Below are 13,405 nucleotides of genomic sequence, written 5' to 3' on the forward strand. Positions count from 1 at the left end.
GGGTGGCCCCAGCAGGTCTGCGAGGCGGGGGGGCACGACACGGGGCGACAGCAGCCAGCAGTCTCCTGAATTGTTTCCCCCCCCCCCCCCCCGGCTCCATTGCAGCGAAAAGTAGCGAGAGAAACGGGAGACGGAGGACCGTGCAGAGGGGAGCGGGGTGGGGGGACGGGGACCCCGCGGAGAAACGGGCTGCTCCCGCACTCGCCCGTCGTTGCGATAATAAGAGGAACGCTGAGATGATGATATAAAAATCCGCCCCCCCCCCCAAAAAAAAAAAAAAAAAGTAAAACGGTGGGGAAAAAAAAATAACCTGTTGTCAAATTACGCGCAAGGGGCGGAGGGACGGGGGATGGAAGGGGGCGGCCGGGACGAAGCAGCCCGACCCGGGACGAGGGGCCACTGCGGACCGGGACCGGGACCGGGACCGGGACCGGGACGGTGGCCCGCGCCGCGCGACGACGTGACTGCGTGAGGTCATCAGCGCCGTCGAGCCCCGCCGATGGCGGGGCTCGACGGCGCTGATGACCTCACGCAGTCACGTCGTCGAGCGAGGCGGCGGGGCCGGGGATTGGCTGGCGGCGGCTCAGCGGCACTTCAAAGCCGGCGAGGGAGCTACAATTGTGGTGGAATGGGCGGAACTGATCATTGTATTGCACACCTCTAAAAAAAACACTGCCTCTGATTTATCAATATAAAAAAGATCCTCTGAGAGGAGGGCACTTTTGTGTGATGGCAACTTCACTTCTAGGGGTGAGTCTAAGGATTTTTTCTCTTGCTGGTTTAATTAGTTTCTTTTTATTGTCGATTGGAGGGGGTTAAAATAACCCCTGTCTTGACCGGGGCTATCAGTCTCCTCTATTCAGCCTTTTTTTTTTCTTTTTTTTTCTTTTTTTTTTTTTTAACTTAAGTACAAGTGAGTTTAGGAGAAAAGAAAGAGCGAGAGGGGGAAAAGGGGGCAGAGTCACTTTTCAGTGAGCAGGAAAAAGGTTTTAAGGGCATTTGTAGAAACAACCTACAGCGCCTGGGCTGTGCTGTTCCTGTGCCCCCGGAGAAGTGGCCTTTCTTCTTTACATGTGACTGCTGGAAGGAAAAAAAAAAACAACCCAAACCCAGCACTATCGTTTTTCGTGTGCAATTTCTAATTTGCAAGAGATTGTGGCTTTTTATTTCCCTTTAAAATAACACAGCCCGCCGTGTCCAGCAGGTACGTTGAACTTGTGTATACATACATATGTACATATGTTAAATTTGTATATATATTTAATTATCGTTGGTACGTAAATGAAGCTTTGAAAAAAATTTTTTTAAGGAAGTTTTTTTTTTAAAGGAGTAAATTGATAATCCTGCAATTCTATATTCAAGAAAACAGTCTTACTAGCCTGAGGGACGGGGACCGGCCAGGTCCCGGGGAAAGGGAACAGACTGAAACGTAGCTGCCGCCGTGCCGGGGGCATCTTTTAAGCTACGGTAACAGACGCAACTTTTTCCCCCTCTCTTTTTTCCCCCCCTTTTTTAACCCTTCCCGAGCTCCTCCGTGGGAGGAGGCTTGGATAGTGAAAAAAAAAAAAAAAAAAAAGCCTCGGAAGGCGCTTGAAGGCAGAGCCGCGGTGCCGAAGGCGCCGGCGAAGGGATCCTCCCGCGGGAGTCGCGAAACTTTGCGCCCGGGGCCGGGCGGCGGAGCGGTGCGGAGCGGGGCCGGGCGCGGGGCGGCGGGCGGCGGCGGCGGGGCCGCTCCGTCCCTGACGCCGGCGGGGCGGCCCTCTCCCCTCTGTGCCCGCAGGAGGAACCGCGGGTAGGCTCCACGCCGCTGGCCATGCTCGCCGCGACCTGCAACAAGATCGGCAGCCCCAGCCCCTCGCCGTCCGCCCTCTCGGACAGCGCGTCCTCCTTCGGCAAAGGCTTCCACCCCTGGAAACGCTCCTCCTCCTCTTCCTCGTCCTCGGCGGGCAGCTGCGGCGCCGTGGGCTCCGGCCTCCCGGGCTTCGGCGTGGCGGGCGCGGCGCGGAACGGCTCCTCGGCGGCGGCGGCGGCGGCAGCGGCGGCGGCGGCGGCGGCAGCCCTCGTGTCGGACTCGTTCAGCTGCGGCGGTTCGCCGGGCTCCAGCGCCTTCTCCCTCACCTCCAGCAGCGCGGCGGCCGCCAGCTCGCCCTTCGCCAACGACTACTCCGTCTTCCAGGCGCCGGGCAGCGCCGGCGGCGGCGGCGGCGGCGGAGGGGGCGGCGGCGGGGCGGCGGGGCAGGAGGCGGCGGCGCACCAGCCCGTCTTCATCTCCAAGGTGCACACGTCGGTGGAGGGGCTCCAGGGCATCTACCCGCGGGTGGGCATGGCGCACCCCTACGAGTCCTGGTTCAAGCCCTCGCACCCGGGGCTGGCCGCCGGCGAGGTGGGCTCGGCGGGCGCCTCCAGCTGGTGGGACGTGGGCGCCGGCTGGATCGACGTGCAGAGCCCCAACGGGGCGGCCGCGCTGCCCGGCTCGCTGCACCCGGCGGCCGGCGGGCTCCAGACCTCGCTCCACTCGCCGCTGGGCGGCTACAACTCGGATTACTCGGGCCTGGGCCACTCGGCCTTCAGCAGCGGCGCCTCCTCGCACCTCCTCAGCCCCGCCGGGCAGCACCTCATGGACGGATTTAAGCCGGTGCTGCCCGGCTCCTACCCGGACTCGGCCCCCTCGCCGCTGGCAGGCGCCGGGGGCTCCATGCTGGGCGGCGGCCCCGCCGCGCCGCTGGCCGCCTCGCCGCGCTCCTCCGCCCGCCGCTACTCGGGCCGCGCCACCTGCGACTGCCCCAACTGCCAGGAGGCCGAGCGGCTGGGGCCGGCGGGGGCCAGCCTGCGGCGCAAGGGGCTGCACAGCTGCCACATCCCCGGCTGCGGCAAGGTCTACGGCAAGACCTCGCACCTGAAGGCCCACCTGCGCTGGCACACGGGCGAGCGGCCCTTCGTCTGCAACTGGCTCTTCTGCGGCAAGCGCTTCACCCGCTCCGACGAGCTGCAGCGGCACCTGCGGACCCACACGGGCGAGAAGCGTTTCGCCTGCCCCGTCTGCAACAAGCGCTTCATGCGCAGCGACCACCTCAGCAAGCACGTCAAGACCCACAGCGGCCCCGGCGGCGCCGGCGGCCCCGGCGGCGGCGGCCCCGGCCCCGGTCCCGGCGGCAAGAAGGGCAGCGACACCGACAGCGAGCACAGCGCGGCCGGCAGCCCGCCCTGCCACTCCCCGGAGCTGCTGCCGCCCCCCGAACCCGGCCACCGCAACGGCCTGGAGTGACGGGCGGGGGCGCGGGGCTGCCACCGCCTCCCCCCGCCCCGCCGCCGCCCCCCTCCGGGCGCGCAGCCCCGCGGCGGGGACGCGGACACGTAAGTAGCCGGCGCGGCTCCGCAGGGACCGCGCTCAGTCCCCCGCGGACGTCCCCCTGCCCGCCCGGAGCCCTCCACGGGCTGGACGGTGCGGCCGGGCCGCGCAACCCCCGCGACGGGGGCCAGAGGAGCGTCTGGGCACGGGGCGAGGGACGCGGACCCCCGTGGGGCTGCCCCGCGGCCGCCTCCCTGAAACACCCCCCACCCCCTCGGGTTGCCTTTAGAGCGGAAAAAAACATGTCCCCTCTCGCTTTCCTGCTGGAAACCGGCCCGCACCCCCTCCCTTCACCGCTAGCGCCGGTGCAGCAGCGGCGCCCCGGGAGCCGCGGGCGGGCGGGCCGGGGATGACCCGCGGCGGAGGGGGTGCTCCGACGGCAGCGGCCGCCAGCCGCCGTCCTTGTCCCCACGGAGCGGGACTCAGAACTGCCCTCATGTCGTTAACTCGGAGCCCTTCTGCTCCCCGCGACCGGAGCGGCGGTGTGCTCCCCCCACCTCCCGCCTTTTTTTTTTTCTTTTTTTAAAAATTTTAACAAATCCGTGAGTCCCCGCGTCCAGATTTCATCCCGTTTGCCAGCGCATTTGTATAATTCCCGTTTGAGTAGGAATCGCGAAATACGCTGAAAAGGAATTAGGTCGAAAGTCGTATATTTTTTAACTCCAAACAAATGAAGAAGCACCGTGGGGTTTCAAGCAAAGCTGTAGTTCCGATGCCAAAAAGGGAGGCCGGGGGGGTGGTGATAGAAAAAAAAATCAAATATTTGTAAAATACGTCTGAACCTATAGGTTTGTACAACTGGGGAATCGTTCTAGATTAGCTAACAATTAAATATAACTCCACCAATGTATCGGTGTGAGGTGCAGTTGTCCAGGAGACGATTTTGTATAGTATTTTTCTTGTAAATTACTTCCAGTAAATATTTGAAAATATATTGAAGTACACTTGAGCTTTTTTTTTTTAATTTTTATTTCTTTTCCTGTCACGAGAAAGCGTTATTGTTGCAGTCCTGGTTCACTGCATTCTTTTTTCTGGACTCATTCCTTGAAGTGTACATCAAATCGCACTTCAGGATATAGGTTTTGCTTGAATATTAATTTAGGTAGGCATACAACTGTAATTAAGGAAACAATATTTGATAAATGTTGAATGACATTTAATTTAATGGAGCATGTACTTATTTGCATTTGCTGGCAGTTCAGGTATAGTTACAGTGAGAGTTCTCCTATATTTCATAAAGTGGGTTTGCCACGACCCATGTATTAAATAAACTGTCCAAGTGAAACTGAACTAACGTTGGCCTATGTGTATTTCCTGAAAATAATATTGATAAATGTTAATAAACACTCCTGACACTACATTAGCGGTTTGCGATGCTGCAAACTAATTGTCTCATTGTAATGTTGAAATAATTTGGATATTTCACATTGAAATGGAAAGCCCTTCGCTGGAACATTTTAGATTTGCATTTTAAATGCATGAAATGTAATTGATTTTTATCTGTAATATTTTAAATGGTATTAATAAACTCCAGATAAAACATTCTACCTTAGGTCAGCCAATTGTTTTTCTTCTTTTTAATTCCATCGTTACAGGCAATGATTTACTTTGAACTCATGCGGCACGAGTCGTTCCCTAGAGTTTCAGCGAAAAGTGAAAATACAACGAATTCAATCCCGTTGTAAATTGTAGCACCTAATGAGACCAGCTTTGAGGCGTTAAAACGAGTAAGTTGGCATTCTGCTTCGTGCTTTTCTTAATGCACTAGTAGAGGAAACTAAAGGGAAGGCTTTAACACCTTTTTATTTAATTATTTCTACCAAACTAATGATACGGTGCCTCTCGCAAAACCGACTGTGTCTGAGGGACTGCGTTGCATCCTCCTCGGACTTAATTTTTCACATCGCGCCAGGTCCATTGTGAGGGCGATTTAATATTGAAATGCTAAGGGTCATTATTGCTTTGAAAGACAAAATAAGAAGGGGTCCGCCGCTTTTCTTTTTAGGTAAGGTGTTTGTGGCTGGGAGCGATGCTAATTGCCGTGATGAGCGCTAACTTCTGCAGGTCTCCGGGGTGGGAAACTTCGCGGTTGTGCGTGAAAACTCCCTTCTCGTCCGGGGGCGTTTTTCCCGCAGGACCGAGAATCGCGGCGATTTCAAGAGCTGAGGGGTGCTGCCAACCAGCCACTCCACCGCTACCACCCTTGCTGTGTCCTTTAAATCTTGTCTATTGCTGTCCCTGAACAACAATAAAACCAATATTGTCAGGGTTTCCTAAAACCTGGCGTCTTTTGCTCGAGATTGAAAAGCAGTTATGGCATTTGCTTAGCGTTTTGGAAAAAACAAAAACCAACCCAAAAACCTGCTAAGACTTTCTCTTAACACTTTTTCTGGGGGAGGACGCAGGGGAAATGTTGTTCCTGTTTGGAAATCTGACCTCTTGGGTTACATAGGGAGGTGATGCTCACTTTCAGGGTACTGAAAAATCAGGGCTAGAGCATGGAAGCTGCATAGCAGAAAGATCTTTTTGTGCATACAATGTAAAGCACGTTATTAGCAATAACCTAACCAGCAGGTATTAAAATGTGGAGCAAAAGAGCACAGATGAGTCTACTCCAGACGCATTGAAGATTTTGGTTCTGTGCATGGTGTAAGGATTAGAAGGGGCTTTTAACGTGCACTGGAAACAGGAGTTGTTCTGGTTGTGTTTCTCTGAGCTGCAATCTGGATTTGCTTCTTTACAGATGCAACCATCAGAGGCCTGCAAAGTTTCCTACTGAAACAAAGCAACAGTTTGCTCTGCTTCTTTTCCCTTCTTTTCTTTTTTTTCCTTTCTCTTGGATTTTTTTTTTTTTTTTTTTTTAAGGCCGTGTAAATGGAGTGGCATATCCAGATTTCCCCAGTGTGAGCAAGAGGCAGTGTTTATGTTACCTGGAGGTTTTAGTCCTGATAGAATGGGCTGAACACAAAGTGAAAAGGAAAGGGAAATGTAGCAGTGGGTAACTTCTAACACTGCTTCTTCTGATATCCCCCTGAAAAGAAAGTGCTACCAAAATGCCACTAGCCAGGAGCTGGCTGGTTTTTTTAGGGCACTGGTTGCTCTGTCTTGGGGCAGCCTGGCAGTGGGATAGAGCCAGTGACAAAACTCTTCCTTCCCCCAGGAAGGAGTGTGTGCTCCTGCCGATTGTGAGCTGCCAGTTTGGATCCGGGCTGTGTGAGAACACACACATTTTTTCTTTTTTTTTTTTTTTTCTACCAGCAAAACCCAGCACTTAAAGGCTGAATAGCTCCTTTTTTGTAGTTGATTTACTTTTACTAAACCCTTCCAGATAAGAGCATTGAGTTGTTTGATAGGAGCCGGGAACTTGTCTCTGCGTTGTGCAGATCAAGGTAGAGTTAAACTAGTTTGCTGACCCACAGGTCAAACCGGTGTCCATCAACTTACCTTCCAACTGCCTTCAGATGATTGTGGCCATTCCCGTTTGCTCTCTGACCTTTTAAGTCTCTCCCCTTCAAGCTTGTAGCAACGTCTATCAAATTTCGTGTCCTGCTTTTCCCATTATTCCGGCTTTTCATTGTCATTTTCCAGTTTAAATTTTCAATAGACCAGCGATGGGAGATGTGCGCGGCTGAAGCGATTTAAAACACCACTTTATTTCTGCCCGCTGTAGTGCCTTTCCCAGTACCCTTGGCCTGTGCCTGCCGAGACGGAACAGCGACTAAAGGGTGTTGGCTTCTCCTTTGCTTCCAGTCTAGGAATGTGAAAGTAGAAAGCAAGGAATGATATCTCAAATGCTTTATTTGTGGATGTGATGGCTAATCCAGCTGTCAACACCTTCACAGCTGTAAAGGTGGCGGAGTAAGGATATGTGATGCAGTCCAACAAATCTTTCAGTACGAAGGGTTGTAAGTATGCACTTGCCAAAACCCGCCACACTTCAGTTACATTCTGTGAAGAGACCTCGGGTTTTGCTATGGGAAGAAAGAGACGGGAAAAGGTGTGAATAAATAGGTGTGCAATTGCTCACACTTTCACTATCAGGTTTATGATAAAAGGACAAAACTCTTTTGCTGCATCAGAATAACCTTGTGTTTCTTAGCATAAATCAGGGTCTGCTTTTTCAGCTTGCTCCATTACACTTTGCCTCATGATGCTAAAGATATTAAAAAAAATTCCTCAGCATTTCCATGGAAGAAAGCACATTCTGCAATATCTGCTTTAAAATGTAGAACACCAATTTTTTGACTGTTGTGTGTACGGCATCTTTCAAGCTAGCTGGCCGTCTTGTGTGATAGTGTAGGGGGAAATTGTTACACCTCAGGAAAACGTGCACTGAGAAAAACTGTGCCATTTAGGACAATTACTGTGTTTCCAATTCTGTGGTTTTCTAACTGCCGCTTGAAATTATTCACTTTTTTAAAAAGGGATTAGGGAAATAGGGGATAATGACAAGCAATACTGCATAGGAGATTTGGTGGGGCACTCTAAATACAGAGCAGCTCCATTTTACAGTTGTGGATTTTGAAACAAACTGGGACACCACATTACTCCCTGAGCAGTGAACAATTCTGCAAGTGTTGTATTTATACCGCCCATAAGGCCCAGTGAGAGCCTGGATAATGGACCCATCTCCTGGGGAATGATGATGGTCTTGGCATTTGGAGATTTCTGTTTTTCAGGCTGAGCGATATTGCTCTGCAAAGTGCAAAAAGCAGTCCTGGAGCACCCCAACTTTTGCGTGTGAAGCGTCGGTTGTCCCAGGGTGGGGGGGCTGCGGGGCAGCCCCAGCTCCTGGCTGGGGCCACAGGGCTTCCCTTTGGGTTGGGGATGGAGAAGGGAGGGTTGTTCCCTTCTAATACTGAAACTTCTCAAATAGTGGCACAGAAACTTCGTCCCTGGTTAGGGAAAGAGGGATGGATAGGCGGGAGGCTCCTTTTGAACAGCTTTTGCTCTTGGGGACATGTAATGCCGCGCAAGTTTCCTTTGTGGGGACGGAGGAAATAATTTTTTTTTTTTTTTTTTTGTCAACGACACACTGTACGTTACACCTGGCTACATCTCTCGAGACAGGAGCGTATGTATGCGTGTGCCTATATATTCTGTGCAACCTCCAGTTGTCCTCCCCTGCGTTACAAGCGCGCCTTCCGCTGGCAATAAAGCCGGCCACTCGCCCATCCCGGTTGCTGCTGGGCGGCAAGCTCTGCACCTCGCCCGGGCTTTCTCCCCGTTTCTGCACGGCTGCTTCTTTCGGGAGGGGGGACCTGCTCCCCTCCATCCCTCCCCTTCCGATTTTCCTGCTCCGGCTCCTCTCCTGGACTTTCTCCCCATGGCGGCACGTCTGCTTCTTTCGGGAGGGGGGAGCTGCCCCTCTCCATCCCTCCCCTTCCCATTTTCCTGCCCCAGCTCGGACACAGCCACAAGACACACACCCCCCCCCACCCCGCCCCTCCACGCACACAGGGGTGCGGGGGCGGCGCGGCCGGTCCTGCCGCGGGCTCGCAGCGCCACCCGGCGTGTGCGCCCCGGCGGCGGCTGGTCCCGCCGCCCGTCCCCACCCAGGCCTGTCCCGAGATGTGGGAGGACCGAGCTGCACCGGTGGCTGGGGGGAAGCCCTCGACGTTTGCGCGTAGATCCGTGGATGACCCGTGTGATGCCGGCGGGGGCGGCCGGGAGGCACAGCCGCCCCCGCCGGCATCACACTGGTCCTTGTCACTGGGTCCCCGCCGGGGAAGGACGATGTCCTCGTCGCAGGTGCAGAGGCGCTGGAAATAGCGAAAGCAGCCACTGTGGCAGGGTTTGGGATCTCTCCTTTTAGGGTGTTTTATCCCCGAATTCTTTGAAAGCTGCTGGGGAGGGGGAGCTGACAGGGCGACAGGGCTTTTGACTGGGTTGCTAAACTCATTCATGTCGTTTAACGCTAGGTCGCAGGAGGCATTTTGTGACAGGTATATTGGGCACAACTCGGTCCTGAAGAGACGCTTCAAGGCACTTTCCTATATTTTGTAAACGTGGCTTATCGGGGTCGCTCGAGCATTTTCTACACCGACTTCTGCGTGCGAAAGACAGAAAGTGTATTTCTGCCGATTAAAGTCGCTCCGCACTTAACTAACGCTGCTCCAGAGCTCTCAGTCTTCTTAGAAGTTTTTTTATTTTCTTTCTTTATTTATTTTTTTAATCAAAGGGTGCATCGTGTTATTAAATTCTTACAACCCCGTTGGCAACCGATTTGGAAAGGACTCGCCGGGGAGCCGGGGAGGCGGCCGCGGCGGCTCCCGGGGCTGTTAGGGGGGGACAGGGCAGCGGAACGGGCACACCGAGCAAAGGTGTCCTCTCTGAAGAGAGGTAGCCGGCAAGGAAAATACCTTCAGCTTGCAAATGAGGTGGCAAAGTACTATCGCCACCTGCTTTCCTGCCTCCGATTGCAAGGAACAGACGATCAGATTTTGAACTGCTCGGAGGAGGAAGTTTTAATGCTCAGAACTGCAGGGGCTTTACCCTCTTCACTGCTACACCTTTTTACAAAGCCCTCGCGCGTTTTTAACCCCTCAGTCCCCTCCTCTCCTCCACCCTTCAGCGATTTATTTTTTATTTAATATTCATACCTGAGGATCAGACGTGAATGGTAACAGGTCAGGGATACCTGATACCTGGCAAGAGGTACGAGGATTTTCTTCTCCATTAAAGTAATCGATCTGGTGTGAAGATGTTGCATATCCCTGCAAACCTTGCCTGCTGCAAAAAGAAAACCATAAACCAACAACAAACATCCCCCCGCACCCCCCACCAGCGAAGAACTACCTTCTCAGAGTCGCCTGGTCAGTCCCATGCGCCTCCCCTCTAGCAGGTGAAAGCAGGCAAGCCGCAAGTCTTTGCCTGTAGCCATTGCTGGCTTTCTCCAGATAGATAAATAACTCATAAAGTGGGATTGCCGAACAGCAAAGGGTGCTAGATTGTCTGAGGAATTTAGCTGGGCAAGGGAAACAGGCTGTCTCAAGGAGGAAATCCCTAACTGGGAAGAAATTGGTACCTGAAATGTCAGTAAGAGGCACTATGACTCTCTGCTGAGTGTGTTTGCTTTGCTTTGGATAACTCAACCATTACCACACTAAGAATGGGGCTTAATTTGCTTATCCATATACATATGAAAGGACAAAGCCGAATGGGGAAAACAGTTGCCAAGTACAGTTTTCAATTGCTTGCTGTGCAGAACCCAGCGGCACACTGCTAACGCTGTACAGCCATCTTCTGTGGTAGGACAAACACAGGTCTCATCTTATAGTGGGGTCCAGAGCAGAACTTTCTCCCTCCAGATCACTGGTGTCACGCACACGTACAGTAATGCATCCCTTGCTCGTCAGCCAGGGAGTTTACCAGGCTCGTGCACCAAGCCTAAGATTTCCAGCAAACAATCTTCTGTTTTAATACCTACTTTGACACTGGGTCACATCTACTTTCAATTAAACTCAACAGCCTGTGGGAACAGCTGCAGACTAAATTTAGCTCTCATTTTGCCAAGCACAGAATTTTTAGAAGAATGAATGAATTGAAACCACATGCAAACAGCATGTCTTTATTAGAAAAAATGTTTTTGGGGCTCTGTGAATTCTGAAAGACTTGGATCCTGAAAAATTTCCTCTCGCTGAGGACATCCTTGAAAAAGTAGGTGTAATATATTTGTTTGTAGTTCTGCCTAATCCTTTGCCTCTTCTCCCTTCACGACACAGAAAATCAAAAATTCAGTCTGACCTGTTTTTACTCATAAATGAAAAAATGCACTTCGTGTCGAAACCATGATGTGGATCTTGCTTCTGTTTTGGATAGCTACTGCGTACCCAAACATGAGTTCAGTTACAAAACACATGGTATGTAAGGGTTTATAAAGTCTTATAAACGTTAAATCACAACCTGGCTAGCATTTCTATTCATGTCCGGCCCTGCTAATTTTCACTTGCTGTGGCAGACACTAGTTTTTTCTGACTATATGAGTCAGGCAAGAAAGACGATGGGCTTCTAATTATTGTCCAAGGTGCAAAGTTTTCATATCTCTTCCTTTTTGCCTCTTGGCAGGTAAATACTCCAAGGTACATTTTATTCAGCATCATGAGATAACAGAGAGTGGATGTAAAAATCTGTTACAGATATGTCCAGGTAGAAATATAGATAATCAGAATAAAATATCTTCCACCTTTTGCCTCAGTACTTTTTGTTCTTAGATGTACAGTAGGCAATGATATTTCCTCTTGTCAGTAATACTATCTAATATTATTGCAGACAACAGGAGAAACTGTCTTGCCTGCTAGAGATAATACACATTATACAGGAGAGACTACCTGCTTTCACTATCTTTCAATTAAACTTTAATAAAAGATGAAAGTCAAGAATAAAACAAGGTTAATGGTCTTAGTTAACAAGCCCTTTTTTTTTTTTTGTATGGTAGTATTTCTCTGTTTTGTTTTCATTTTGCAATTTGGCAGCAGAAAGACAAGTTTGTTTCATAATGTGCTTGCTATCAAAATGCTCATGGGAGAATTAACAGAAGTTTAAAAAAACCCCAAAACTCGAGAAAATATTCACGTTGGCACTTCTCTTCCTGTAAATGGTGGGAAAGGAGTAAGAGAGAGACCAAAGAGCTAAATATGAAAGAAAATAATTTTCGACCTTTTGTAAAATGCTTGGTGAATTGCACTTAATGATCTTGGGCTGAGCACACGTTATACCTGCTGCAATATGTTTAAAATAAGATGTGTGGATTTTGTCATTTGGTAGCAGAGAAAAAAATGCACTTGTGAAGTCAGGCTTAATCCAAGAAAGTTATGTTACAAATACTTTCATATAATTTATTGTGTTTCTACAGGCACAGAAAGGATCAGAAGGGAATAGCTGCACCTACTAGGTACATTTTTGGCACATAATTTAGCCATACCTCCGCTATTAGTAGTAGTTGTCATGATCTCTCTAAACCTGGCATCCTTCTTTACTTTTTTTTTTGTTGGCTGCCATCTCTAGCCCAACTGTAATAACTTCTCTGATAAAGTACGTGTTTAGTCTTTGTTGGATAAATTTTCGTTCTCACTGAAACACGGATTTTACTGGGACTTTGCCTGGGTGAAGACTGAGCTGAAAAGTCAGTAAGACCTCAGGTTGTGCCTTCATGGTAAGGTGCTAGAGGACAGGTGGGAGAAGCAAGGATCTTGATTACGGGCAGATCTCAAAGCTGATTTTGCTATGGTGCTTCCCCTGCCAGCATGGGTTTCTCTAGTTTGGCATTTCAACCTTCTGAGGCATAAACTGTATTTCCAGTATGTGTTTCCAGAGAGTATAATACCAGCGGAGAAAGTAGGCAAGGTTTTTTTTTCCCCTTCCCACTGCTGCCAAAAAAATGCAAGATAAGAGCCAATAAAGAGAATAGGAATAGGAAATAGAACATAGGCACTTGGCTGCTGCCAAAGCCAGCAAGCACTTATAGGTACCTTACTTTACAGGTCCCTGCGTGCCTCATATGTGCCTCGATATACATCTCCATACATGCCCCCAGGCTCCCTATGGCTGACCACTCTGCTGTCTTATCCTGCCAGGTCCCTTACGAGCTTGATCTTGTTGATGTGCTTTGAGGATTCCCCAGGTACACCATCAGGGTTTAACTCCCCACATAATGTACAGCAAACTGCTCTTAATGAACGCTGAGGGGAAGGACACTGTGAAACCACTTACCTGGGACCATACAAGATAGGACTTCCAAGTAGTCAGAGCAGAGGTGCCCAAGACGAGAAGAGCAGAATTTCAGTCCCATTGCTCCCAGGCGTTATCCAACTGCTAAATGCACACAGGCAAAACTAAGCATTTGCTCCAGAGATTAAAAGACACTTGGTTTCTTCTGGATTCACGCCAATCAACAGAAATCTGTGTCTTTACAGAGATGTGAACTCTGTTGAAAGATTATTCTGCAATGGGAACATTTACAGAAACTGCTGTGCTGTACAGATACCCTAATGTCTAACATGATGTCTGCTTGCCTTTCTCTTTGAGATGAAGTCTCCACTACCTAGCTGCTTATCT

General features: G+C 50.7%; 1 protein-coding gene across 1 annotated transcript; it reads left to right on the forward strand.

The window, feature by feature from the left end:
• The first annotated feature begins 521 nt into the window (after positions 1-521).
• On the forward strand, positions 522-3,265 carry SP8 (Sp8 transcription factor). The gene is made up of 2 exons (XM_054192367.1): positions 522-750; positions 1,781-3,265. Exons 1-2 carry the CDS (start codon positions 730-732, stop codon positions 3,263-3,265), a joined length of 1,506 nt encoding a protein of 501 aa, XP_054048342.1. The 5' UTR covers positions 522-729.
• Positions 3,266-13,405: the final 10,140 nt, after the last annotated feature.

This window comes from Rissa tridactyla, chromosome 2, assembly GCF_028500815.1.
Source record: "Rissa tridactyla isolate bRisTri1 chromosome 2, bRisTri1.patW.cur.20221130, whole genome shotgun sequence".
NCBI lineage: Eukaryota > Metazoa > Chordata > Aves > Charadriiformes > Laridae > Rissa > Rissa tridactyla.

What these genes read in the sequence shown, in the direction of transcription:
- SP8 (XM_054192367.1), top strand. Translation starts at nt 730, where the DNA reads ATGGCAACTTCACTTCTAGGG. An exon ending in TGGCAACTTCACTTCTAGGG is followed by an intron (nt 751 to 1,780) that starts GTGAGTCTAAGG and finishes CTGTGCCCGCAG; the next exon opens with GAGGAACCGCGGGTAGGCTC.